Genomic DNA, 27,174 nt, shown 5'->3' on the forward strand with positions numbered 1-27,174 from the left:
GCCACTCACTAAGCTCGGTCTGTGGCCCAGCCTCTCTCCCCTGCACTGCCCTCCTGGCAACCCCTGCACTACGGGACTGTCTCTGCATCCCTACAGCCCCCCCCTCCCCAGCACTTGTCTGCATTTTTCTTGCACTTGCCACCAGCTGGCCCTTATTATTTATCTTGTATTTACTAACCATGTACTGCACTTCCCCTGTCCCTTTCCCCCTTGCACTTCTCCCTTCCCCTCTACCCATGCACTTGCGCGATCTGAATGACACCTGGACTAGTAGGATCGTTGCCTGTCTCCCCCTGCTCCCCCGTCCCTGCCTCGTCGCGCCTTGAAACACTTGTGTATAGGCGCGTTACAAATGCCATATCATATCATAACACAGAGAGTACTTGCACTATTCAGCCCCACATAACCTACACACCCGGTTGGACTATATATTTGCTGTCAGCGCATTAATGGGAGGTACGAAGAGTGCAGAGTATAAGGCTGCGGTCCTCTCAGACCACGCGCCACTGGTTGTAGCATGGTAGATCTCACCTCCCAGGTCGAGAATCCCGACATGGAAGCTTAGAGCAGAGGCATTGAGAAACACAGTATTTAGGGAGGACCTGAGGAGGGTAATAAAGGAATACTTTGAGCACAACACGGGGAGCGTGAGTTCAGCTGACATGCTGTGGGAAGCATTCAAGGTGTTGGTAAGGGGGGAAGCAATATCCAAATCAAAAGGATTATAAGGTGTCATAGTGCAGGAATTGCAAGACACGGAAAAGGAGATAGAAGCTAAGATGCAAGAGGGAACAAGTTCCCTGGGGGAGGCTGAGGTTCGTTTGTTTGTTTGTTTATTTATTTGATAATGCACACCAAACCCTCAGGTAGCTGAGCGCAACAGATACAAGAAAATTTAAAGCTTAGTTACAACATAAATGGTAGGTACATAGTATAAACAAAAATTACAGTGCATAAAATGGGTGTACAGCAGGTACAATGGTACAGGTATAATGCAAAATGGGGTCAGTAGTGTAGTTGCCAGACACCCTCAGGGAAGCGGTTATTATTCCGCTCCTCAAGCCAGATAAGCCGAGCACGGACTGCAGATCTTATAGACGGCTCTCAATGCTCAGCCAGGATAGCAAGATACTCACTGCAGTGATTGTTAACACATTAAGGCTGGTAATAAATCAACGTATACACCCTGATCAGACGGGGTATGTCCCACGTAGGTGTATCTCCGAAAATCTCAGGAGGCTGCATCATGTCATAGACCGGACAGAGGGGAGCCCCCAAGAGATGGCAATAGTTTTGCTGGAAGCGGTGAAAGCCTTGGACTCGGTCAAATGGCTGTCCTGAAGGAATATGGGATGGGACCAGTGTAATTGAGGTGGTCCCATTTGCTATACAGTGAGCCGGTGGCTCGAGTCTGAACAGGATCGATCACATCGGAACGATGGACTCTGAGCAGAGGCACCAGACACGGATGCCCTTGGTCCCCGATGCTCTTTATCTTGGCACTGGCACCTCTGGCAATATATCTAAGGCAACGATATGGTGAGGTGGGAATTGGCACGAAAGGAGGACAGCATCTGATATCATTGTACGCAGATGATCTGCTGCTATATTTGAAATACCCTAAAGAAAACCTACAATACATTTTAGAAGTAATGGAACGATGCGCGATACTCTCTGGCATAACGATCAACCCTAAAAAATCTAGCATGTTTCCCCTGGGTAGATATGCTGGAAAGCCGAGACATGTGCTGCCAGTGTTACAGATAAAATTGACTATTGATACTTTTAGGTACCTGGAGTAGATATATATCCCAAAGTCAAAGATGAACATAAACATAATACGGAGAAGGCGGTGGAAAGAATGTAATGCATCATGGTATTTTTGCACGGTTACTTTTGACTATGATGGATAGAGCGGCACTATTGAAGATGATTGTACTGCCCAGGCTACTACACTATTTTGCGAATGTCCCGTACATGATACCTAAACGGTTTTTCACCAAGGTACAGTGCATATGCAAGGGGTTCATTTGGCATAATTCTAGAAATAGAATAGCATTGTGGAAATTGCAAAACCCATACGAGCAAGAAGGGATTAGACTACCTAATTTTGAGGTGTACTACCTGGCTGGACAACTTCAGTATGTGGCGAGATAGCTATCTGAGGACCTTACACCATAGTCCAAATTGCTGAGGGCGGAATGTACACCTTACTTTTTGAATGAATGGATGTGGTTGACTGAAACTCTAAAAGGGAAAGGGTCCACACTACTAGACCTGGGGAGGAAGATGTGGCGAAGAGCCTGCCAAGTAATGGGGAGCCCGCTTCCGTGCTCCCCACAGATACCGCTAGTGCATTGAAGGGCGGTGGATGAGAAACGTAGGAGGATCATCAGAGAGCACTAGGAACCGGTAGGAGTAACAACCATTACAGATGTTTGGCAAGAAGGGGAGAAAATAGAATTCGATACACTGAGAGTGGACACAGGTCTACATAGTGGACAATATATTACATACGCTAGGCTGGTAAAATTGGTAAAGGGGATGTGGTCAGAGGCAGAGCTGACCCGGCCACCTGACGCCACTATTGAAACATTTCAGGCTATGTCTGATGGATGCCATGAGGTCTCCCGAATCTACGAACTAATGATGTCTAAAGTTGGGAAGGAGGTGATCCAGATGAGGCAGGACTAGGAAGAGGAAGGCGGGGGATCAATAGGAGATGGTCTATGGGTCAGAATGCAAGGATACCATAAGAAAGTGTCAAGAAATGTGAGACTGCAACTAATACAGTTATATGTCACCCATAGGGCATATATGACCCCGAAGAAGATTGCTAAGTTCAATAACGCCAGAACACAGACATGTCCGAAATGTGGGGAGGTTAATGAAGGGATGGTACATATGTTTTGGGCATGCCCTGAAATAGCAAGATATTGGAAGGAGGTGGAACACCTCTTAGCAGATAAAGGAATAAACTTGGATGTGGACTCTGTGGGTGTGCATGGTGGGTGGATTCCCTAGACCGCGCAAACTCAAACATGTGAGCAAACTTAAAGACCTGGTGTATATTCTAGCTAAACGCAGGATAGCGATGAGCTGGAAGGCAACCAATAGACCTAAAGCAGAGGCTTGGTGGCGGGATCTCCTGAAATGGGCAGATGCAGAAACATTGGTGCGGAAAGAACACTAACAGCCTGGTTGCATTTGGTCGCCTCGTTGTTGGGGTCTGTTCAGGAGGAACCTGAAGAGGATAGCTCCTCAGACAGTGAATAAAGTGGGACGCCCATGGGACAGGAAGGGAAGGCTGCAGAACTGTGAGGCTCTAGGGGGGAGAGAGGAGGAGTTGGGAAGGGGGGGAATGTTGGGAAACTGCATTTGTGCAGTGTGGTTTGGTGTAATATATGATAATTAAGTTGAAACCAATAAAATATCTTTAAAAAAAAAAACTTTTGAAGAGGAGGGTGATCAAACTAGCGCTGATGGCCTTTTTGCCCTGGATACATGGGAAAACAGTCCGGCTCATGATGAACAACACAGTGGCCATGCAGTACCTCAACAATAGAGGTGGCGTATGGTCACTTGCACTGTGCAGAGAGTCAATGCAGCTCTGGTTTTGGGCGTTACAAAGACACATTTCCTTGTCTGCGATTCTCCAAGCCGGGAAGGCAAACCCCCTGTATTGGCAGAGCTTTGTCTCCCACTAATGGGAGTTGTCAGGAATTCCTTGCAAAGATCTTCATCCTCTGGAGAACCCCTCAAGTAGATATGTTCACATCGAGCTCAAACAAGGAAAAGCTTCATGTTACAGGTAATTTCCCTGCCCAAGAGTAGTGCTGGGGACGCATTCATAGTGGACTGTAAGTGGAAGGTTCCCACTGATTCCCGTCATACCACATGTCATCTGGCGGTTGAGCGGTTTTGGCACACCCATGATGCTGATAGCTCCAGACTGGGCCAGGAGGAGGTGGTACCTGAACCATCTGGACTTGGCCATCTGCTCCCCATGATGTCTTCCAAAGAGAGCAGACCTTCTCTCGAAAGAAGGGGGTCTGATCCTTCACCTGAATTCCGGCACTTTCAATCTCCACACATGGCTATTTAGAGGATGAGGTACAGAGATTGGAAACTCCCAGAGAACATCATGGGGGTGTTGCTCTCAGCTTGAAGAATAGCAGCAAAGGTTCTTTACCGCTGCCGATGGAAGAAATTATGCAGCTGGTGCAGAGTTAAAGATTTGGATCCGCTCTCATGCAACATTGCTGCAGTACTCTTTTCTCTGTTGCAACAGCAAGAGCTTCATGTAGCCATGGCCAAAGGGTATCTAACAGCACTCTCCATTTTTAAACGAACACCAGACAAACGCTCTCACTTTACAGTGCCTCTGGTGATCCAATTTTTGAAAGGGCTGGTAAATTCCTTTTCTGTTACCCATTCGTGGTGCCGGTTTGGGACTTATATTTGGTCTTAATGTTCTAAATGGGAGCCTTATTCGAACCAATCCACTCTTGCACGCTCAGGCTCCTTTCCTCAAAGACAGCCACTCTTTGACACCAGACGTGATATTGGCGTCAATACAATACATAGCTTGCACTGTGCCTCATGACCTCCGTTCCTTTTTTCTGCACAAAGCGCACTTCAAAGAATATCACCTTGTTTTCTGACAGAAAACATCTTGATAATTCATCTAAAATGTCCACCCCTAATTCCTCAGTTTTTATGTGCTGTGCAGACTGCCACTTAAAAATGTTGATAGCTGACCTTCAAAGCATATGTTTATGGCATTGAGATGTTGAGGACTTGGTGGAATGTTGCCTGTCAATGACCCCGAAGCCCTTAAAGAGTGATGTTTAAACTTGCGCTAGGGCCCTCACCTTTCAAATTCCTGGCCATCGCCTCCTCAAAAAACAAATCCTCAGATGGCAGAAGCTCAGTAGCCACCAAGAAACGAGTCCCCTGATCGATCTAAGAAGTTGATCAAAAACACTGTCAACACTCGCACTTGTAAAGGAAGAAATGCCACATGTACTCATCCTCCAAATCCTCACCACATTTGCTGCTTTTCTTTCTTCCTTCATGTCCCTCCAAAATAGATGTGATAATTGAATTGATTGGATTAAAAAAAAGCCCCTGAATTTTATTTTTCTACGGCTATCAAATACAAACAGAACGATTCTTTTCATTTGGTTCTCTAGACCCAGAAAGACTATGCCCATTTCAAAACAGACTATCTTGAGACAGATACTTCCAAGCATTAAAACTTGCTCTGAGCTGGCCAACTAAGAGGTTCTTGATGGCCTTAGAAGCCTGTTCCTCTTGGGGCAGGAGGCTAGATCTGCCTTTCAAAATTGTTCCCCAATTAGATTTCAATTAACAGCCACTTGGGCCTCACACCTTCACCAAGCACTATCACCTTAAGGTGTCTGGTGAGGGGGCTAAGGTCTGCAGACCAAAATGCTCGGTATTATTGACAAGGGTAAGACAGGCCTCCTCGTTCTACTCGACCTCAGCGCTGCATTTGATCTCCTCGACCATAACCTACTCCAGAACGCGCTAAAAAAGACCACCAACTGCTCTGTTGAAGCCATCAGATGGATAATGTCCTTTCTAAAAAACAGAATATCCAGAGTGCACTGGGGGGACAAGTTCTCCCTTGAAAAATAAATCCTCTGTGGAGTTCCCCAAGGGGCCAGTATGTCACCCCTACTGTTCAATCTTTACTTAAAATACCTATGCCTTGTTCTAGACCACATAAACACCTATTTCACTAACTATGCTGACGACACACAGCTTGTATTCGAACTAAGTGGCAATTATCAGAAAGATAGCGAGCAACTTACCACGATATACAACCACGTGGAACAATGGATGGACACCAATTGGATGTGCCTAAACGGAAAAAAAACGGAACTCATGATTTTCGGCTCATCCTCTGCTCGTGCTAAGCTACCCGTATCCTACACATCCTTCCACATTAAAGATACCCCCATTCCGGTCCTAAGCAAGGTTAAAACCCTAGGTATGCTGCTAGAAGCATCGTTGGGTGCGGACGCCCAAGTACAGTTCATCAAAAAAAACTGTGCCTACCACCTCCCTCTAATAAAAGCCATCAGACCTTTCATATCCGAGGAAAATTGTGCGACCATAGCAAGAGCCACCATCTTATCGCGCCTTGACTATGGCAACGCTCTAGTCCTGGGTGCCTCCAAGCAATGCCTACAAAGCTACCAAATTGTACAGAACAACGCGGTAAGAATTGTCAAGCTCAAAACTAAAACAGAACATATCAGCAACTCCAGAAGAGAGCTTCATTGGCTGAAAATCGAAGATAGGGTGCATTTCAAAACCTTAACCATCCTTCACAGATGCACCTACGGAAAGGCACCAACCTACTTAAAAACTAGGATCAAAGCATACGTTCCTAATAGAACACTGAGATCATCCCAACTTGTTAAAATTGCTACGTCACCTCACAAACTCAAAAGTGGCTTAGGTAGAGCCTTTCCAACCCTTGCAGCCAACCTTTGGAACAACCTACCAGACCACCTTAGACTGGAAACCAACTACTCGCGTTTTCGCAAACAGGTAAAAACCCATATCTTCAAATAAACGGCCATCACGGCATATGCCTCAGTTAGCTTAATTCTATGTGACTGTCCCGTCTGCTCTGTCTAATCACTATCTGTTCCGTCCGTTCTCGTGTCCTTGTTTCTGCGCCCCGAGGCTCGCGAGCTACCGGCGCAATATAAATATTAAATAAAAAATAAAATAAAGGGTAGTGTTGCAAAACCTCCTGTTGTAATCCTTCTCCCCACCTCCTATTAATGAAGGGAACATCGTTGGGATTCTTTCATAGAGGAGGAGAGAGTGGGAGGAATGTGGACATATGAAGAACTAATTACTTACCTTCGGTAATCTTCTTTCTGATGGACATGTCCCTTCCTCCCACAGATTACTCATCCTCCATTCCACCCCTCTAATCGGATGGCTGTGATTGGAACTCCTGCAGTTCTCTCTTCCCTTTTTTGGAGGGCTCGTGGCTACAGTGATATTCCTCGTAGTGATCTGCGTATGTAGGCTGAACTGATAAAGATTGCGCCATTGACACAGCATATACATACCAAGGTCCTCACTTCCCGCACAGGTCCGTGCCAAGGTGTCAAAAACATGTCAGTGGCTGGCTGAATCAGGATGAGCTTTCAAAGATGAGGAATCTGTGGGAGGAATTGATGAACCTATTAGAAAGTAAATTACTGAAGTTAAGTGATTTGTTGTTTTAATTCAGGTTATTTGGAACTTTAGTCTTCTTTTGTTCCTTAAACATGCGCTAATTGAAATTCAAATAAAGAAAGGACAGCATAATGCTTTCCTCCTGGCTTGCCATATAATACCAAAACTACCTAACCCTGTTTACTTGTTGTATAGCACCTTCTGCCTCAGTACTTGTTTATTGTCAAGTATTATGCATGAGGTATCTAGAACTGCCTCTGGATGTGATTATGTAGACTCCTCATGCTGAGCCATTTCTTTTAAAGAGAATATCACCCCCTGCCATTTGGTTTGGAATTCTAAATAACCATGCATTTCTTTCTCAAAAGATTTGATATTTTCTTTTTCTTTCTTCTTCCTCTGAGAAAGCTATTGCGAGAAAATGTGTGTTTTCTAAATCAAAATATTACTTGTCTTTGACCATCTCAATTTCTTTTTGTCCCCTACGCAGCACCAAAAACGATGTCCCCAATTAAGGATGTTGAAGACAGCCTGTCAGAAATAATTGCACTTTGTCAAAGAACATCACACAACTTAAACCAGCAACAACGAGAGGCAAGTGTTGGATATGCATCAATATGAATAATTATTGTCTGTGCATCTCAGGACCGCATCTCACATACACGTCTTCAAACATTGTGGGTATGAAAGCAGTTTTGCACCATATGAAAACATAGTGAAAGTGGCCTCATGGACAGTCCCCCTCCCTATATAGTCGGACAATTACACTCATCACTTTTCTCTGCTTGAAGGGATTGGACTTTTTTTGTATAGTGAGTTTGGTCCGAAATGCTTTCTTTACTGGTATCTGGTTTACGGTGCTGGTCAAATGATTTGAAGAATTTTAGTTGTACAAATCCCATTTTCTAATAGATTGCCAACTCCCACAGATTCCTAATTGGTGATATTTTATCTTCAATGACAGCTGCCTTCGGAAAACATTTCATCACCAGGAGGCAGAGCTCTGCTCTGTGCTGTGTAGGGGAGGCATGGTATCGCAAGTATGACACTGACAAAGTGGGTACACTTTGTAAAACCTATATTGAATGGTTGGGGTTGGAGAAACTCCTAGTCTGCCCTATAACTAAATGGGAGTAGTCTCGACCATCAAATAATAAATGACGCAGTCCTAGTGGAGTCTGTCAAATCAAAAATGGCCTATGCTGATTCCAAGATAGCCACCAGCAATGAGTAGACGTGCTGACGGCTGCTCCGTAGCCAGGGCCTGGTTTGCTGGCGGTTTCCACCATCCCCGCTGCAATCGGGATATGGGGCTGCTGCCTTGGCCAGCACAATAGCGGAGAAGCGCACTGGCAAGGGTGCCGTGCGGTGTTGTCCCCCCTGCAAGGTGGCGTGCGGCTGTCATCAAGGAGGCACGGGTCGCATCCCCGCGGGGAGACCCGGGGACCCCCTGGGGCCTAGCCAACAGGGAAGAGGAGCGGGTCGCCGCGACACGAGAAGAACCTGGGTCCCCCCGGGAGCGCAGAAGGAGTTGTGCAGAAGCCCAAGCGGGCGATAACTGGGGGTCTGGCCCCCACCCACGAGGAGCACGGCCCCAGCCTGACAGGTGAGGGGGCTGCGGACGCTGGAGCAGTCCTGCCCCGCAGAGGAGGCTGGAGGCGCAGGACTTCGGGCGCACTGGCGAGTGGCCCATAAGCCTTGACCACACAGAGAGCGGGCGGGGCAGGCTCTAGTCCTTTGCCCGACAACGGAGTTCACTCCCGCAGGAACTGTCAAATGCGGGTAGCAGTAAGGGCAGGGGGAGCGTCTGGCCTGACCTAGGGAGCGGGAAGAGAGCTGAGCGTCGCCCGCAGAAGCAGGGAAGGTAGGCCACCGAGACGCAGAGCTCCCCTGGGGCAAATTTCCAGGAGTGCAACACCTGATATGGTGAACTGGACTTGGTGTTGGTGACTGGGGAGAGGCACCGTTCCTCTGGGTACTCTCCCTTGCAGCAGAGGCAGAGGCACTGCCTAAGGGGATACATCAGCAGGGAGGTCTGAGGCGCTGAGCTGGCCTGAAGTGCCCTAACTTGGGGAAGGGAGCAACAAAGGACTGGAGCCGGCTACAGAAACTTGAGGCACAGTCACCCTTAGGGCCCTGGTCGTTCAGTGCGCACCTCCACTTGGTAATCACCCACGGGAGGCAGCCCATTTAAAGGATTGTCTGTATCAGAAGGGTCGGAACCTGAGAGGACTCTAGGATTTGCAGTGGCCAGCATAGCCCACGGGGCATCCCCCTTGGTAGGGGAGGCAGAGCAGGCGATAAAGCATTAGGAGCCTGGCCCACGGACCTGAAGAAGAAGGAACACCCCCCTCCCCCAAACCTCCCAAAAGCGAAGGGAGTTTCAGAGCCAGGGGGCCCAACCGGGTTCGGCGTTGAGGGGTTTTGGGCTTTCTCGTGTGGCGATAGGAGACTCGGGGCACCGACCCGAATATGGTAGGGGCTGCACCCGGGGGCCCGTTATAGATGCCTTCCAGGTCTAGGGGGAAATCTGAAGGGCCATCCACCCCACAAGAGCGTACCAGGGAACACTTTCTACTCTCTGGCCAGCAATGGCGAACAAGGACATTAATAAAACTGGAAGTGGCCACTCAAAGGAGCGAAGAGGCTGAGATGCGGATGAGGAGGCGGTGCGAATGACGAGGCAAGACTTCAGGGGGAAAATGCTGGCCCTGAGGGAGTCTCTGGCTCAACCATTTCAAGACCAGTTTCAACTTATGAGAACTGACCTTAATGTAGCACTGGGGGGAATCTGACAAGAAGTAGCTCAACTTGGGGAAAGGACTGATCTGTTGGAAAGGTGACTCCAGGAGGGCGAGAGGGAAACTATGGCCAATAGCGAGGCCATAGATCGACTGGACACGGCAACGAGGAACATGGAGGCGATGCTCGAGGACTTGGAAAACAGATCCCGTAGGATCAACATCCGGATTAAGGCGCTTCCAGAGGCAGTGACGGATCATCACCTGAAGGAGGAGTGTGAACGCATATTTGCGGAATTGTTGGGTGGAGGGGACCTAAGCTCGATAATACTGGACAGGGCTCACAGGGTTGGCCGGGGTCCGGGTGGTCCCAACGCCAGACCTCGGGAAGTCGTGGTCGCCTTTGCCAGATACGGTCAAAAGGAAGCAGTGCTGCCAGCGACTAGACAAAGCGAGCCTGTCCCCTATAAAGGGCAGGAAAGTCTGTTGTTCCAAGACCTGGCCGCGAGCACACTGGCGAAAAGGGGTATGGGCCCAGTACTGAAAGAGCTGTCCAAGAAGGGAGATAAAATACAAGTGGACTTTCCCTTTTGGCTTAATGTTAGAATGGGAGGGGGGTCCAGGGGCATGCGACTACGCTCCAAGAGGCGGGCAGCATTATAGGCTTTGAGTTGGAGAATTAGGGGGGGGCGTGTAGGGGACCTTGTATCTCGTGGCAGTCAAAGGGAGAGGAGTAGACCCTGGGAATGGGCGACTGTGTTGGAGCGGGGCAAAAGGAAGGGGGTGCTGCGAGGCCCTGCGGGGGCGCTGAAGGCTCGGAGGGGGAGGGAGGTCGCAATGTGGCGGGGGACGGGTAACCTAACTGTCTGGCGGCTGGGTGGCACGTGGGGGTGGTGGACTCATGTGCTGCGTGAGGAGCCTGGGGGGAGGAGTAGAAACATGTTGGAACAAGTAAGGACAGGACTGTCCGGAGGGTGGGGGTCGGAGGACGGGATTAGGGGGGTGCAGCATAGCCCAAAGTTGGGGGTTCTGGCCAGGAGGGGGGTAGGGGAGGGGTGGGGAAAGGGACAGGGACAGGGAGGGGGCCATAGCGTTCAGGGAGAATCCTTTGTTGTCGCAGGGAATAGGAGAGAGTTGGGCTGGGGTACGGAAGGGCAGCTTGAGGGCGAGAGACATAACGTCAGCTCGGTTTCAAGTGGCTGACTCATAACGTGAGGGGGTTAAATTCCCCCCTCAAGCGGGCCAAACTAGAACAATTCACCCGAACACACGCGCCAGATGTTTTGGCCCTGCAGGAGACCCATTTGCTGCACAAAGACCAGGGCCCCCTACGCCTGAAAGGTTTCCCACAGATTTTTTTTTTTTGCGTCAGGTCCCACCAAGAAAGGGGCAGTGGTGCTGGCTTTCGGGAGAGGTTTGGACTTTAGTGTGCAAGAAATTCTGAGGGACAAAAATGGGAGGTTCATCATGGTAAGGGGGGGAGCACGTGGGGGCCACTTACACCATAGCCTCGTTTTACAGCCCAAATGTGGGACAAGACAGGTTCACGAGGGAGACTCTGGGCGCGCTGGAGGGGTTTGCGAGGGGGCAAATCATTCTGATGGGCGACCTAATCCTGGCCTGGGACAAGCGGTTGGATCGTACACAGCACGCTGGCGGGGGGGGGGGAGCAGAGCGGTGGCCTCCCCACAGCTGAGGGAGCGGTTTAAGGGTACAGGCTTGAGGGATGTGTGGAGGACGGTAAGGGGGGAGGAAGAGGGGTACATGTTTCTCTCCGATGTGCATAGAACCCAGTCCAGAATAGATTACATCTGGGTCTCGGCAAGCCTGGTGGGAGGGGTAGTGCAAGTGGAGACTGGCCCTGTGGGAATTGACGATCATAAGGTTGTGCAAATGAAAATGCAGTTGGGTAGGCGAAGGTGGGGGTTTGGAGTTGGCATTTTCCAGGGGAACTCCTGATGGATCTAGTGATATGGGAGGAGATGAGCAACAACGTCAAAGCTTTTTTTTAAAGAAATAATGGGACGGATACAAGTATCAGCACAAGGTGTGACGCGTTCAAGGCTACTCTTAGAGGGGAACTCATCGCCCTGAAAGCAGAGAGGAATAAACAACTGAGGCTCCTGGAAACTCAGTTGGAAGGGAAGGTGGAGGCTGCAAGGGTGAGACTAAAGGAGGCCCCCACAAGGAAAGTCTACAGGGAGCGCAGGTTGGCAGAGGGGCAACTGGGGATCTTGAGGACCAAAAGGGCAGAGGGGGCCATGTTAAAGGTCAGGTAGAAATTTTACGCAAAGGCAAATAAGGCGGAGTCGCTCCTAGCGCGCCTACTGAGAGGTAGCAGGGAACAAAATACGATCTCGGCCCTGAGGGATGAAAGGGGGAAAGAGACTAACCCATACTGAGGAGATTAGGGAACAACTAGCCAGATTTTACGAGGCCCTGTACACGTCTCAGACCCCGGTCACCCAGCTCCAGAAGAACATTTTGGGTGCTTTGACCCTGCCGCGTCTCTCTAGGGATATCGGGAGGTTCTGGGACGGGCCATTACGGAGGATGAGGTGCGGCCCGTCATTATGTCACTACCCAGCAATAAGGCCCTGGACGGCTATCCGGTCTCTTTTTACAAAACCTTTTCCGCCATTTTGGTTCCACACCTTGCTCAACTCTTTAACTCAATCAGTACCACGGGCTGCATTACTCCTTCAATGGAGGAGGCCAAAATCACACTTATACATAAGGCAGGTAAGGACCCGGAAGATTGCACCTCCTATAGACCCGTTACCAGACATTTGGTCGAATGCATTTGATCGAATTACAATATGGTCGAATCAATTTGGTCAAAAAAATGGTCGAATTTCTTTTTTTTTTTTTTTGGGGGGGGGGGTCCTCTTCCCCCCCAACCCCTGTTTTTGGTGTTAAAACACCTTTTTTTACCTATACTAGAGCAAAAAAAAAAATCTATACCTTAAAAAAAAATGTGACCTTTTTTTTTCCGACCAAATTGATTCAACCAATTTGTCATTCGATCAAATATATTCGACCATTTGACTGGACAGCCTATAGACCCATTGCCCTTATAAACACGGATGCAAAAATCTTCACCAAAATTTTGGCGAGGCGTCTGGAGATGCATCTCCCTACATTGATCCATCAAGATCAGACGGGCTTCGTACGGGGACGGCAAATGGCTGATAACATCAGGCGGGTAGCTCACTTGGTTGAGAAAACGCAAAAGACCCCCACCCCGGTGATTCTCCTAGCGTTGGATGCCAAGAAGGCTTTCGACCAGGTGGCGTGGTCCTTTTTGTTTTTGGCCATGGAAAAAATGGGGATAGGCACAGGGTTCATCAATATGGTGCAGGCGAATAATAGAGCCCTTACCTCGCGCTTACTTGGAAACGGCACAATATCGCGACCCTTTAGGCTTGGCAGCGGTACAAAGCAGGGGGGCCCCCTTTCTCCGCTGCTGTACGCTCTGTACTTGGAGCCCCCACTTGTGATTCGGGAGGCTGAAACTATCCAGGGCATCCCTTTCAGGTGGGCATCAGCATAAGGTTGCGGCGTTCGCTGACGACATGCTGCTCACTTTGACGAGCCCAGGGTAGTCCATAGAGGCGTGTATGGCACTGCTGTCCAGGTTCGGGGAAATTTCTGGGCTGCGGGTGAATTGCCAGAAATCCGATGGACTGAATTTGTCGCTAAAGGGCGAGGAGGCAAGGGTCTTGAGGGCGTCCTCACCATTTAAGTGGAGTTCGGGTGGAATACGATACCTGGGGATTAGGGTCACTCCTCAACTGTCAGTATGACACGGGGCGAATTACACTCCCATGTTAGCGTTGATTAAAAAAGACCTCAGGAAGTGGAGCTCCCTAAGGATATTGTGGTGGGGAACAGGTTTGGTGCTCAAAATGGTGGTCCTTACGCGGCTCCTTTATCTATTTCAGGCAATTCCGCTGCCGGTCTCTGCTTCTTTTTTTAAGGAATTGGACAAGGCAGTTAAGGACTTTGTCTGGGAGGGCAAGATACCGTGCTTGTCTAAGCGGCTATTGGCAGCATCTAAGAGGGCGGGGGGCTTAGCATTACTTAACTTTTGCCCTTACTACGAAGCTGCGCAGATCGGGGTAATCCGGGAATGGTTTTCAACGGAATACATTAAACAGTGTGTTAAGATGGATAGAGCAGTAGTTCGGCACCATTTGGGAGAGGTACTCTGGCTCCCGCGCAGGTTAGGACTGTCATATCTATACTTGAGCAGCATAACAAAGGGGTTGCTTGACATCTGGGGTGAGGCGGTGGAGAAATTGGGGATTACTACCTTCCCGTCACCCTTATCTTCAATAACAGGGACTTCACCCCGGGAATGGAAAAGGGGGCATTTCTGAGGTGGGAGAGCGGGGGTTGCAGGGTTATTAGAGATTTATTTTGTGGTCTGAATGTGAAATCCTTTGAAGAAAGCAAACGGGAGATCGGGGTGTGCGAGGGGGAACGGCTCAGATATTTTCAGCTCAGACATTGGGTGATGTCCGTATAAGTTCGAAGGGTGGAAACTCGGGAGATGACACAGTTCGAGCAATACCTCCTGACACACAAGGGGTCCAAAGGGCTGATTTTGGATCTTTAAAAGGCTACTAGATAGTGGCGGCCCGACTGTGAAATGGCCGTATATGTCCAGATGGGAGGGGCTGTTAAGGGCGGAAATAGACTGGGTGGACTGAGAGGCTTTGGAAAATGATCCCGAAGGTGGTCAGGGCTGCCCAGCTACAGGAGGCTTGGTACAAGTACCTATGTGGATGGCATTACACCCCGGCGCGCTTCATGCAATATTCCCAACAACATCCGGGGCCTGCTGGAGGGTTTGTGGTGAAGAAGGAACAGAGGCTCATATTAGGTGGGACTGTCCTAATATCAGGCCCTTCTGGAGAGATTTCTCGGGCGTTAGACCAGACATTTGGGGAAGGCACGAGTCAGGACCCTCGGGAGATCCTATTGGGAAGGCGGCGAGAGTCTGAGGGTCCGGGGGGGAGGTGGGACAATATAAGGCTAAAGTTGTCTTTGTGCTAGCGGCAATGGCTCTCATTGCCCAAAGGTGGAAGAGCCCCAGGATTCCAACAGAGCAGGACTGGCTGAGAAAAATGTGGGAGATAGTATCTTTGGAGTGGGCTACGTTTGCGGTCAACTGCAACTTGGGGATATTTGCGGCAGAATGGGGAGAGACCTTAGACTTCTTGGAGGGGTAGTTTCAAGAGCAATGGCGACCCCAAAGACTCAAACTGTTGGACCTACACGTCTGAGTCGCCAGATGAGAAAGGGATGGGGGAGGGGGAGACCAGGGGCGTTATGGCAAGGTTGGGGGGGGATGGGGAGAAGGAAGGGGGGTAAAATGGCCTATGCTAAAAAAACCTAATGCCTGTCCTATCTCTTGTACAAAAATGTGTAAAAAAGAGTAATGTATGCAAAAGGGGAAAGATCAGTGTACAAATGAATAAATGTGCTTGAACCAGCTCTCCTCCCCACGTTAGACCTCACGGAGTAAGGCTGTCCCTGTAGGCAGGATGACACACCTTGGCTCGGCTTCCAACACAATAAACAGTTCCGGAATGTGGATAGTGGCCCGTCTGGCCTTCCACGTCGAAGTCTCTTTTCTCGACTTCCAAAAATAATATTTCAACCAAAAAGTTCACAAAGCTCCCCTATGTCTGGCTCAGACTTTTCACCACACAGTTCTAGTCGTTCCCCCTCTGCCGGGGTCTGACCTCTCACGATAAAGTTCAACACAAACGTGCCATGGGGAAGGGCTCCCTTCCCCAAACTTACTTCATTTTGGGTCTCCCTCTGTCGGGCTCAGACCACTTTCGGATGTCAAAGGCCTTCGAATGTGCGTGGCTTACTTTCTAGGAGTTAAACTTTTCTATATCACTTTTGCTGTATATTTGCTTTCTCTCTTCGAACAATTTACCTTTCACAGAGACTTTCGAGTGGGCTATTTCCTTTCGCTGGCCCACTCCGTTACTTAGTATCACTGAACTCGCCGCCACCGTTTACTTCACAGTTCATTCACAGGTCTGCCTTTCCTCGTGTCTTATTCACACGCATGCAGCCTTCACTTGTGATAAAATGTTGCTATTTTAAACTTTAACACACACCAGCCTTTCAGGTCGCTTGCCAACTCCCCGTTTCTTCTTTGCTTTACGATTTCCCAATTACGAGTCAAGGTTAGTACCACAGGAATGGCCTCGCCTCCCCAACTATGCCGTTCACCCGGGAGGGTTGCTGGCGTCCTGGTAACACAATGCAGTTTTCACTTGGGGGATCTGGCATTCTCCATGTGTCTCTCATGGCCTGTTGGAGGCAACGACCTCCAGTTGGGAACTCTGGGGTTTTCCGACCCACTGCTCTCCCCCTTGGTCTGTCGCTCTGCTACAATAGGTTTGCCTTCGTCTCGGAAACCCTGCTCATTCTCGTGTTCCGCCTTGCTCAATGTGTGTCTTTGGGTTCTGCCTTTTATTCATGTAAGGAGAGCTAATTGGTATCAGGTGTATGCACTTAGAATTTAGTGCCTGACTTTACCTGACCCGATTAAAGGGACATGGCCATGTGTGAAAGTTAATATTACCCTGTCACCCTCTTCCTCGCCCATTGCTTATGTAAAAAGGGGGTGGGTGGGGGGGGGGGGGGGGTTGGGACCTCGGAGCATCCTAATCCAAAGGATGTGTTGGATTAACAAAATAGGGGGGAATACCGTGTCTCACCATCGGCTGCTTTTTTTAAAATTTATTTTTTATTTACCTTATGTTACTCAACTTTTCAATTATAAGCAATTTACAATTAAAAAATAAGTCAAACTGCATTATTGACATATTACTCTTCATACAACGAGACATTCAAATAAAAAAGCTGATTAAAACAGTCATTGCTAAGATAATCTGCAATGGAACAAGTTTTAAAATAAACAAAATAAAACATAACCTTGTATCTACATGTATGGTAATTAGTCATGTCACATACTCCTTTACTCGCTAATCACTAATGTAAGAGAGGGAGACTCAAGTATTTTACCATGTGTGGTATGCAATACTCAATACTCTTAAAACAGTTGTCATTGTATGATTTTCCCCACAGTAATCAGATATATGTCTCGTTAAATCTAAGTATTCACTGCTTTACTGTCATCATTTAGATTCAAAGCATTTAGAAAATTCGAGGTTACTATTTGAGTACTCATATTTGGGGAGGCCATGCTCATGGGCCAACTTTTTTTTCCGGCATGATATTTCCAATCCGATACATATGTTTGTCGAAATGCTTCTTTCTCAGTCCCATGAGTGCTAAACAGTCTACGATCAAATGTTCCAATGTTTCTTTGATTAGCATGTTGGAGCAGAAACTAAAAAAGTTATCATCAAGCTTAATTTGTTTCCGCTGTGCCATGACATCTCGTGTAGGCCACAAGTTTAGACGTAGTCGCAAAATAGCGCTTCTGATTTGTGGCGATGGGGCCTTGCACAAATATGGCTCTGTGACTCCGAATTTTTTTTCACCAAACCAGAGGCTGTTGAAATGTTTGTATGTGCTGCATGGTGCTCTTGTGTCAATCCGATCCTTCATATATATCTTGGTTTTGGCTCTATCTGGATTCATGATGAGGGTGTCCACTGTTACATCAGCTTTGGTCAAAATTTGAAAAATATATTTAGTCCACATCTGAAAAAAATCATGTGGTGAGGAAAGCATGTACTTCGACAAAGTTGCAAAAACAGTATCATCTTTTGAGTAAAGTAAACATTTACGAAACAACGCACACAAATGCCAATAATATTTCGCTACAAGCGACGTGAGTCCAAGCTCATACCGCAGCCATGGTCCTGTTGTACATTGTGGGCGGGAGAGGGTCTGTCTCCAAAATGTGGCCTCCAATTTATTAAAATATTGAGCCGAAATGATTTTCTTAGTCTCCAATCCATATAATAGTGTTAGGGTAATTTTTTGGCGCCAATACATGATGGCCGCATTAATGGAGAATTTGCCAAATTTATGGAGAATCAACCTTGTCTGAGATATGGCTGAGATCACGTTATGTTCAATTATTCTCAGTTGTGATTCCATTGATGGTATACCATCAAATAGTAGGCCTAGGTACATATAGTTTGGCACAATCTCTAAAATTGACACTCTTGATCTTCCACTCCACTCCATTCTGTTTCTATTTTTGTGTTTGGGAGCGTACATTACAATCTGTGATTTTTGTAGGTTGATGATCAATTCATTCTCATCAAGATAAACAGTGAGCGCCAGTAATGATTTCTGTAGCCCCATGGGCGTTTCCAAGATTAGCACCAAATCATCTGCGTACCAGAGTGCCTTAATAACAACATTATTCATCTTTGGCGGATCTGCACATACATTCATAAAAGCCTCCCTGACATCGTGGATGAAAAAATTGAAGAGGGCTGAAGCAAGGATACAACCCTGCTTCAGCCCTCTTGCTGTCGGAAAAGCTGACGACAGTAGTCCCATTAAAGAAAGTCTAATCGGTATTGTCGTGGCCGAGTGCAATCCAAATATAATATCACATATTGTGCGGGGCATTCAGCATCCAATAACTTCGTCATTAATTTCACTCTCGAAACAGAATCGAAAGCGCAGTGCAGATCTATGAAAGCGAAATAAACCGGGGACTTTGTGTTATGAGTCTGCGCTTTAAGAGCAATAAGAGTAACAAATGTACTGCCGTTCCCATGCCTGCCACGAAGCCTGTTTGATTCGGGTCACTTTGTTCAAATGTTTGAGTCCACCGGTTAAAATCTCTCAGGACTAGTCTCGAGAAGATTTTTCCTGGGGCATTGAGCAAGGCGATGGGATGGTAATTCGTGGGTGCTCTACGAACGCCCTTTTTAAAAATGGGGACGATCAGGGACGAGTGCCATGAGACTGGAAGTCTTTGTGTATATAAGATATGTTGAAAGATGTTATTAAGAATGATGGCCCAATGCCTGGAATGTTGCTTGAGCATGAAATTGATTAGACCATCAGGGACTGCTGCACGTGAGGCGGGGGACTTGCATATTAATTCCTCTACTAACTCCTCCAAGCATTCAAGTGTCCAAGATGTTTTGGTTTGGATTTCATATTTATATTGCTCAAAGGTCTCATCAACATATAATTGCGAGAAGTATGTCAACCATTGTACTTCTGTGACACCGTTCAATTGCACATCTGCTTATCTCTGACTTGAGCATTCATTTAGTAAAGTCCATATTTGCGCAGAGTTTCTTTTTTCATAACAACATTTTATTGGGTTTTACAGACACACAACATCAACAACATTGTAGCGATGGATAATCGCTCCAGCACAGAAACACAGATCGAGTTGTATGTCAAGGAGAGAGTGGGTGATGGCAACCTGCTCACTGTTGTCCATGACCATTCCTATTCGTGGCGAACAATGCTCTGGGCTGCTTTGTCTTGAGTCTATGGGTTAATAGAGTGGGCTACCTTGGAACCATCTGGTGAGTGGTGGCCTTCTGGTGAGCGCTGGGAACTTAACTGCGTAGTCCATAAATGGGTCCCAAATGTTTAAGGCTCTATTCAAAGAGCCTGAACGGATTGCCGTGACCTTTTCGGCAACCGCGATGTCCCAACACTGGGACCACCATAAAGCTACTGAAGGTCCGTCTTCATTTTTCCATAACCGGGCCAATGCGATTTTTGCTGCAAGGAGCAGGTGCGTGCATAGATGGGGAATGTGCCCTGAAACTGGGAATGCTACCCTCCTCCCCCCCCGTTTCGCCTAGAAGAATAATCCCAGGATCCCAGGGTATGGAGAGCCCGGTGATTTACCTGATATGTTTTATTACCTCCCTCCAGTATGCTTCTGCCTTCGGGCAGATCCAAACCATGTGGAAAAGCGAGCCGGGGGTGGGACAACCGTGCCAACAGGTTTCGGGGATGTCCGGGTTGGCCCTATTGAGCTGAGTTGGGGTCACGTAGTACCTGTAACAAAGTTTGTAGCCACCCTCGCTGTTTGTGATGCATTGTGAGCTCTTGTGCAATCTGGTCCAGATTTTCTCCCATTCCTCGACCTCTATTTCCTGACCCAAGTCCTTCTCCCATTCAAGCATGTACCTTTCTTTTTTAGAGGGGTCTGCTTCTTTTAGTTGGGGTTGTGAGGGAGATTTCCAGCGCTGTTAACTCTCTAGAGCATTTTTCACAGACCGCCCTGTGAGACAGCCAATGCCGGATAAGGGTATAGTGGAATCTTTCCCGCTCGTTCACCCCGAATTTTGACTTGCATCTCTCAAATGAGATGGGCGTTCCCTCTTCTAAAAAGTCGCTAGTTTTTAGTAGACCGCCCTCCCTCCAAGGCTGGAAGCTGAGGGGAGGTCTGCCTGGTGAAAAGTCGGGGTTGTTCCAAATGGGGTTTAAGGGGCCCAGGGCGCCTCGGATACCCCATTTCCGGCTGCCGCTTTCCAGTATCGGACGATTGTGATTGTGGCAGTGAGGGGGCTGTTGTTTGCTTGTGATTTTATATCTGGCAGGTGTGGGAGATCTGCGGGGGTTACCGGGCACTAGGCCTCCTCGATCTGCATCCATTTCGGTGTGTCGGACTCTTGTACCCAGGAGAAAGCGTGCGATAGCTGCGCCGCTAGGGTGTATCTGGCCACATCGGGTACACCCAGCCCGCCTTGTGCTTTGCCCCGCGTCATTATTTGTTTGCCAATGCGGGGTGAACCCCTCCCCCCCAGACAAATTCCTGAACTTTCTTTTGTAGATCCACTAGGACAGGGCCCGGGATACGGGTCGGTAATGCTGTGCAGTAGTACAGCCATCTGGGGATAAGATTCATTTTTATGGGGGTGATCTGCCCAAACCAAGAAATTTCTTGGGATTTCCAACTCTTTAGATCATTTTTAAGGTCTTTAATCATTTGTGGGAAGTTGGTCGAGTACAAGCGGGACGGGTCTTTGGTAATATGTACCCCAAGGTATTTGATTGCATCATTTGGCCATGGGATCGGCATTAGGGGACTAAGGCTGGTTCTTTCCTGCTTGGATATATTGATAGCTAGGGCTGATGATTTGTCTAGGTTTACTCCGAACCCTGATAAGGCCCCAAACTCTTTGATCTCTTCCCATAAGGCCCCCAGGGACGACGCCAGGTTTGACGCTGTTATTAACGCGTCATCCGCATATAGTGTGATTTTTATATTCGTGGTTTCCCACGGTGACCCCCCTTATCCTTGTGCTCTGTCTGATTTTAGTTGCGAAAGGCTCCATGGATAAGGCAAAAAAATCAAGGGTAAAAGTGGGCTCCCCTACCTGGTACCCCTGGATATATGTATTGCATCAGATCTGGTGCCATTAACCCGCAATTGTGTAGTGGGAGTTTGATTGATAATTGGCCATTTTTTTTATTTTTTTTTATTTGTATATGGTTCAATGAACCTTTACAAAAAAGCACATTAATACAAAAAAATTCTAAAAACCAGACAAAATACAAAACATCTCAATAAAACTGATAAAAGTAGAACAAAGCTTTAACACAGTTTCCAAAAAAAACCAACGCAATAAAAAACAAATTTTAACACTGAAATAACAAAATCTCTTTCTCAATTACGTTAAAAAAAAAACTCTACCAAAGCAAAGATTAATGCTCTCTCGTTTCCTTGCATGAGTCGAGTCCAAAGAGATATCATACAATCTGCGTAATTCACATTTATGAATCGTAGAAAAAGCTTTGTCCGTACATCTCTAAAATGTGGGCATTCTAAAATCAAATGTTTTAACGTTTCCTTCTGTTCAATACACCTCGAAAAGCGACACTTAGTGGCGCCTAGATTAGTTTCTGCAGTTCCCCAGAATTTTGTTCGTTCGAGAGTATGATATTGATTTATTCTAAATCTCATGTAATACATTCTGGTTTTATTACACGGAAATAACGCTATATAATCACAACAGCCATCTCTTTTATGTAGGTATGTTGCATATTCCTTATAGGTACTCAGAGTTGCAAAATTGCAGCCCTGCTTTAAACCAAGATGAAGTTGCACAGGTTCAGTTAAAGAACCTCCCTGAGTTAGACGAATTTTACAAGATGTATTGGTATGAAATTTCTTGATCCAATATATCAACTATTCCGGAATTCCTAACTTACGCATTTTGATCCATAATACATTGCGCACGACAGTGTCAAACGCAGAAGACATGTCAATGGATGCAATGTAAATTGTGCTCAGTTCATTTTTATTCGCTCCGGCAATCAGATGTTTCATTATGGTGGCATTTAGTGTTGTTCCCATTTGACGTCTAAATCCCACTTGGCATTTCAAATAGGTCTTATAAGTTGCTAGATGTTTATCAAGCTCATAGATAACTAGGATAGGGAACACCTTTGCTGCCGCATCTGTTAATGATATCGGTCTATTGTTCTCGGCCAATCTAGGATCACCTTTTTTATACAATGGTATAAGAACGGAAGTAACCCATGAAGACGGGATCGTGCCACTCACTAGAATACTGTCGAACTTAATTTTTAGGATCATACTCCAAAAAATAGGATCGGACCTATATACGCACAATGGGATCCCATCGGGGCCAGGGGCACGGGAATTAGATAATTTTTTGATAGCCCACATAATATCAAAGGTGGTCCATACAAATTGCATGTCAGTAGATGATAGCTCCACGTCATCTTGGTTTTTAGCAAAGCGATCTGGTAATTCATATTTTTGCTTAACATAAGCTATCCAAGTTTCAGCATTAATTATAGATCCATTACGGAAATCCGCCGTATCCCCTTTTTTAAGGGTAGCCCAAATATCGTGGGAATTTCTACTACAAATGGCTTTGATCATATCACAATTTTCTTTGTTATATTGCTCAATATGTACTCCCTTTACTTTAAATTTGTATTCTAGGGCTATACTCTTCTTTTTTAGTGAATAAAGTTTAGCAGGAAGTTTCGCTAATTCAAGCTTTCGTATATCGCGATTTTTAGATCTTTTCAGAATTTTAATCTTATAATTAAATCTATGTTTGTGATTTGTCACAAAAGGAGTTTGTTTTATTCCAAATTTATTAAGAGCTTCTCTGATACAATCATTAATCATCTGATTTAGATATTCTATAGAGTATAATTCTGGCATTAGAAAATTTACCACATGTTTTAGATGATTTAATACATTCTCTACTAATCTCTTACATAAGGTAGGATTCCATCTAAGAGATATATTTTCTATTTTAATCTCAATGGCTTGCAGACACTGATTAACATGCCATTGATTCGTAACAATAGAAGTGTTAAGGGTAATGGGAGCATGATCGCTATAGGTAATGTCCCCAATTGTGACAGCATCGATAACAACAAATCAGAGACACAAAAGAAATCAATCGTTGAAGTAGTATTGCCCCTTTTCCAAGTATATTTGTTGGAATCCATGTCAAACTTCACAAATGACATACCCCAGTCATCAAAATAATCCCGAAATATAGTTCCTCTCTTAAAGCTATTTAAATTTGCCTGTTTGTGGTCTTTATAATACACTGGTGTTCCAATACATTGTGAATTAAAATCACCACCCATAATAGTGTCGTAATTGGAGTATAATGTTGACGCTTGGTCAAAACAACAATCTATGTCATCAAGTATCTCCAATAATTTGTATTTCAAATGATTGCAATATACATTCATGACTAGAATAATCCTTGTGTCATATTTGTTTAAATTCAAGAAGACCGCTAGAACATGTATAGATGAGTACACCAGAGTTATAGTACAGGCAATGGAATTGTTGACAGAAATTGTTAGCCCACCATAAGGTCTTCCTTCAACCCCTTTGCTGGCAGGAGAACAATATGATCGATAATCAGGGATAACAAGTGGTTCAATTTTCATTGTTTCTTGAAACATGAAAATTGATGGCAATTTAACAAGAGTGGAAAGCCAAATCTTGATATTTTTAAAGCCACATGAATTCCATGACACTACTGTAAGTACTGTTTTATCCTTTACTTATGAAGTAAATAAGTTACGACTTGCCGCAAATATCATTTTTAATAGTGGTTCAATCCACGCCATTTCACTGTTGGTGCGAGCAGTCGTTAATAGTTGGGATATACACATTTTTTGATTTCTTGCGCTAGTCGTCAGTCTCCATTTGTATTTTGCTCAGAGGATACGGATCTTTGATTATCAAATAAGAATTCTCCTGCCAACTTTTCATCATTGAATGTGAATAACAAGAAACCCATTTCATGTAGTTCCCTTCTAAAGGACCAAATAAGTTTCAGCACATATTCAGAAAATAAATGACATGTCATACGGTAATTATTAGTTGGAGTCAAAGAAATACAGTCAATATCACTAGACGCAATTATTCTCAATGATGGAATTGTATATAGAAGATCTAAAAGATATTTTCTATTAATACGTGCTTCACCTAGAATTTCTTGCTTACCTTCCAGGCCCAACATATTAATGCATTTCTTACTATTTACCGTAGTGTGATAGGGCAGATGTCCGGTAATTTTACCTTGTTCAGATTGTAAGTTACCCACATTAGCATTTGCTGAACCATTTGACCTTGCCATATGTTCATCTAAATTCAACATGCTTTTCAAATTGATTAGGGTTTCATTATGATGCATATCTGCAAGTTCAGATGAATTAAGTTATCTGCATATAGGGATGCTTACAAGAGATTGACAAGTCTGATTAGGCTGGGCAATATTTTCATCACCACACTCTCTTGAGATTTCAAAAACTGATTAATTATTTCAAATGGTGGGATACCAGCTTTTAAAGCGTTAAGCATAAAATCATGCGCATTCATTACATCATTATCTACACAAGGCAAAATTTGCTTAACTTTTTCATTGATACCACCAGTCATCTCAGATGATGGAGTTCCACCTTTTTGAATATTCATCGTAGAATCATGTACATTCATTACATCGTTATTTATGCATGGCATTGGTTGATTATCTTTTTCATGCATACCATAAATGGCACTGTTACCATCACCCAAGTTCTGATGAGGAGAACTCCTATTATGCAACTGATTATGAATAGTGGTAAGTTTTCCTCCACCGTTTTGGATAACTGGTACGTTAACAATCGTAGTAGTTGGGTCCATGACAGGTTTTTTTAAAAGTTTCGGAGTACAAAGACGGGGCCATTTTAGGTAATACAACAGAAGATGATATAATGCCTTTGTTCAGTTCAATAGGAGGATTATGAGATAGTACAGATCTGTTTGAGGTCTGTTTCCTACCTACACTTTTAAAGTAGGTTGGCAGCATTTTTTGAATTGTCTGTACTTCTACTTCATCTTCAATTGTTTAACTGAGTCAATTGGAATATCAGGCATAGTTAAGGAGTTTACACAAGTTGAGTGTACTTCAACACTAACCATTTTGACATGATTGTTAGGAATTGATGGCAGTGTTGTATTTATTGACTCTTTCGCCTTTCCTATCTTTGCCCCAAGATGTGATTGGCATTCTACAGAAAGCTGTGCCACATCAATCACATCTTCACCACCACTTTCGGAGATCACAGAGATTTCTTTTTTTGATTTTTTTGATTTTTTCATTTGCAGATCTCCGTTTTTTTCAGCACGTTTAACACACCATTTTTGATTTTTGCGAAATCTTCGAGAAGAGTAGCCTATATAGTCAATTTCGCTATCGGCAGTACCTGCATTTTGTTTTCGTTCCTCTATGAGTTTAATTAGGGCTGATGGGCTATCTGCAGTATTCCAACTTATCTCTGGAAAAATATTAGGGGTTGAAGGTTCAAGTTTATTTTTAAGTTCAACTATTGTAGAGTTGATAGTACCTAATTCGCATAAGAGCAAGTCAAGTCCTTTAAAAGGTTGATTTGCAAAACCTTGTAGGTCGAAAGAGTAATTTACTTCAGTTTGTGTACTTTGTTCATGAAAAATTTTAACTTTGGCCTCATTGGGATTTTTTACCCCTATATGGAGCCCTTCCAATGCAAGAATAAATCCTTCCATCCTAGTGACTTTGGACACAATCTCACTCATAGAATATTTTATATCCCTTAATTCTAAATGAGTGACATCATGTCCTTTGTCAAGCAAATCCAATATCTGTATTATCACTGGGAAGGGTGAATGGTTCTTGGTCTTTAGAAGTATGGGATGAGCTAAGTTCACTCCTATTATTTTGTGAGTATGGAACATGGAGATCAGGGCTTATAGGAAGTTCCGGGTGAGAGGCATTATCTAAAGCTATAGCATTAGCAGGTGACAATGGCAGATGTAAATTTGATGGTAGATATACATCAGAATTATCTGCATTCATATGCGATTCACGATTTCTGGGTATTAGTGGAGTCAGTAAACCGATGGATAACCTAATGCGGGAGTCCAAATCAGCCAGGATTTCGAGATCTAAATTACTATTATGAGGCTGCAGTTCATTAGTAAAGCCTGGAGACAAGTCATTAGGCACTTTAGATTCTATGTTGAAGTCAATGTCTTGTAATATCCATATCAACAATACTTGTAGAAGATGCCCCATTTTTAATTTGGGCGGTAAGATTAAAGGGAACCGCCATTTCAGAGCACTTCCTCAGACCACTGGCCATCATCTATGATGGCTAAATAAATGCCCAATCAAATGCCTCACGGTAAGTTTTTATAGAGTTCCCAAGATAACTAAAGATTTTCAATAGCAAGATCCTACCTTAGAATGCAGTAGAGGACTCTGCGAGTAAGTGCTTGCACCAACACAAAAAGAAAAGGACCTATGCTTAATCAGTGCTTAGTCCAAGGGCGCCCACCCGCTCATCCGCTTAGCCGAACAGCCAAACAGCCTGAAGCACTTCCAGGCACTTACGGTGCGCGTGCACAGATGTTTTCAAATGGAGCACACCAATCCCGATGCTAGGGGGCGGGGCTACCTGCAACACTGAATTATGGCTGTAAGAAAGAGGAGGGTAGTAACTAACGTTGTAGAGACACTAACACCACAGCACAAGCACAAACACAAACGCTAAACCTAAACCTAAGAAACGCTATAACGAGATTCAAACAAATCTATTTACTTCAGGTAGTCCAGGTAGCAGCACGTTGTGAGAAGCTGGCACTTCCTCTTGCCGACGGCTCTCGCTCATGCAAACAGTCAATAGGTCCGAGTTCAGTCTGGCAGGGTCCACAGCCAAACAGCCTGAAGCACTTACA

General features: G+C 45.6%; 1 protein-coding gene across 3 annotated transcripts in view; it reads left to right on the forward strand.

Moving 5' to 3' along the window:
- Positions 1 to 27,174, forward strand: part of VPS8 (VPS8 subunit of CORVET complex) — a 2,529,257-nt gene that overhangs the window by 2,054,222 nt on the left and 447,861 nt on the right. For all 3 annotated transcript variants that reach the window (XM_069615741.1, XM_069615740.1, XM_069615739.1), the window contains exon 38: positions 7,721 to 7,824. In XM_069615741.1, coding sequence (XP_069471842.1) covers positions 7,721 to 7,824 — 104 coding nt within the window. The remainder of the gene's footprint in view (positions 1 to 7,720; positions 7,825 to 27,174) is intronic.

This window comes from Ambystoma mexicanum, chromosome 9, assembly GCF_040938575.1.
Source record: "Ambystoma mexicanum isolate Mex_15411 chromosome 9, UKY_AmexF1_1, whole genome shotgun sequence".
NCBI classification, from domain to species: Eukaryota; Metazoa; Chordata; class Amphibia; order Caudata; family Ambystomatidae; genus Ambystoma; species Ambystoma mexicanum.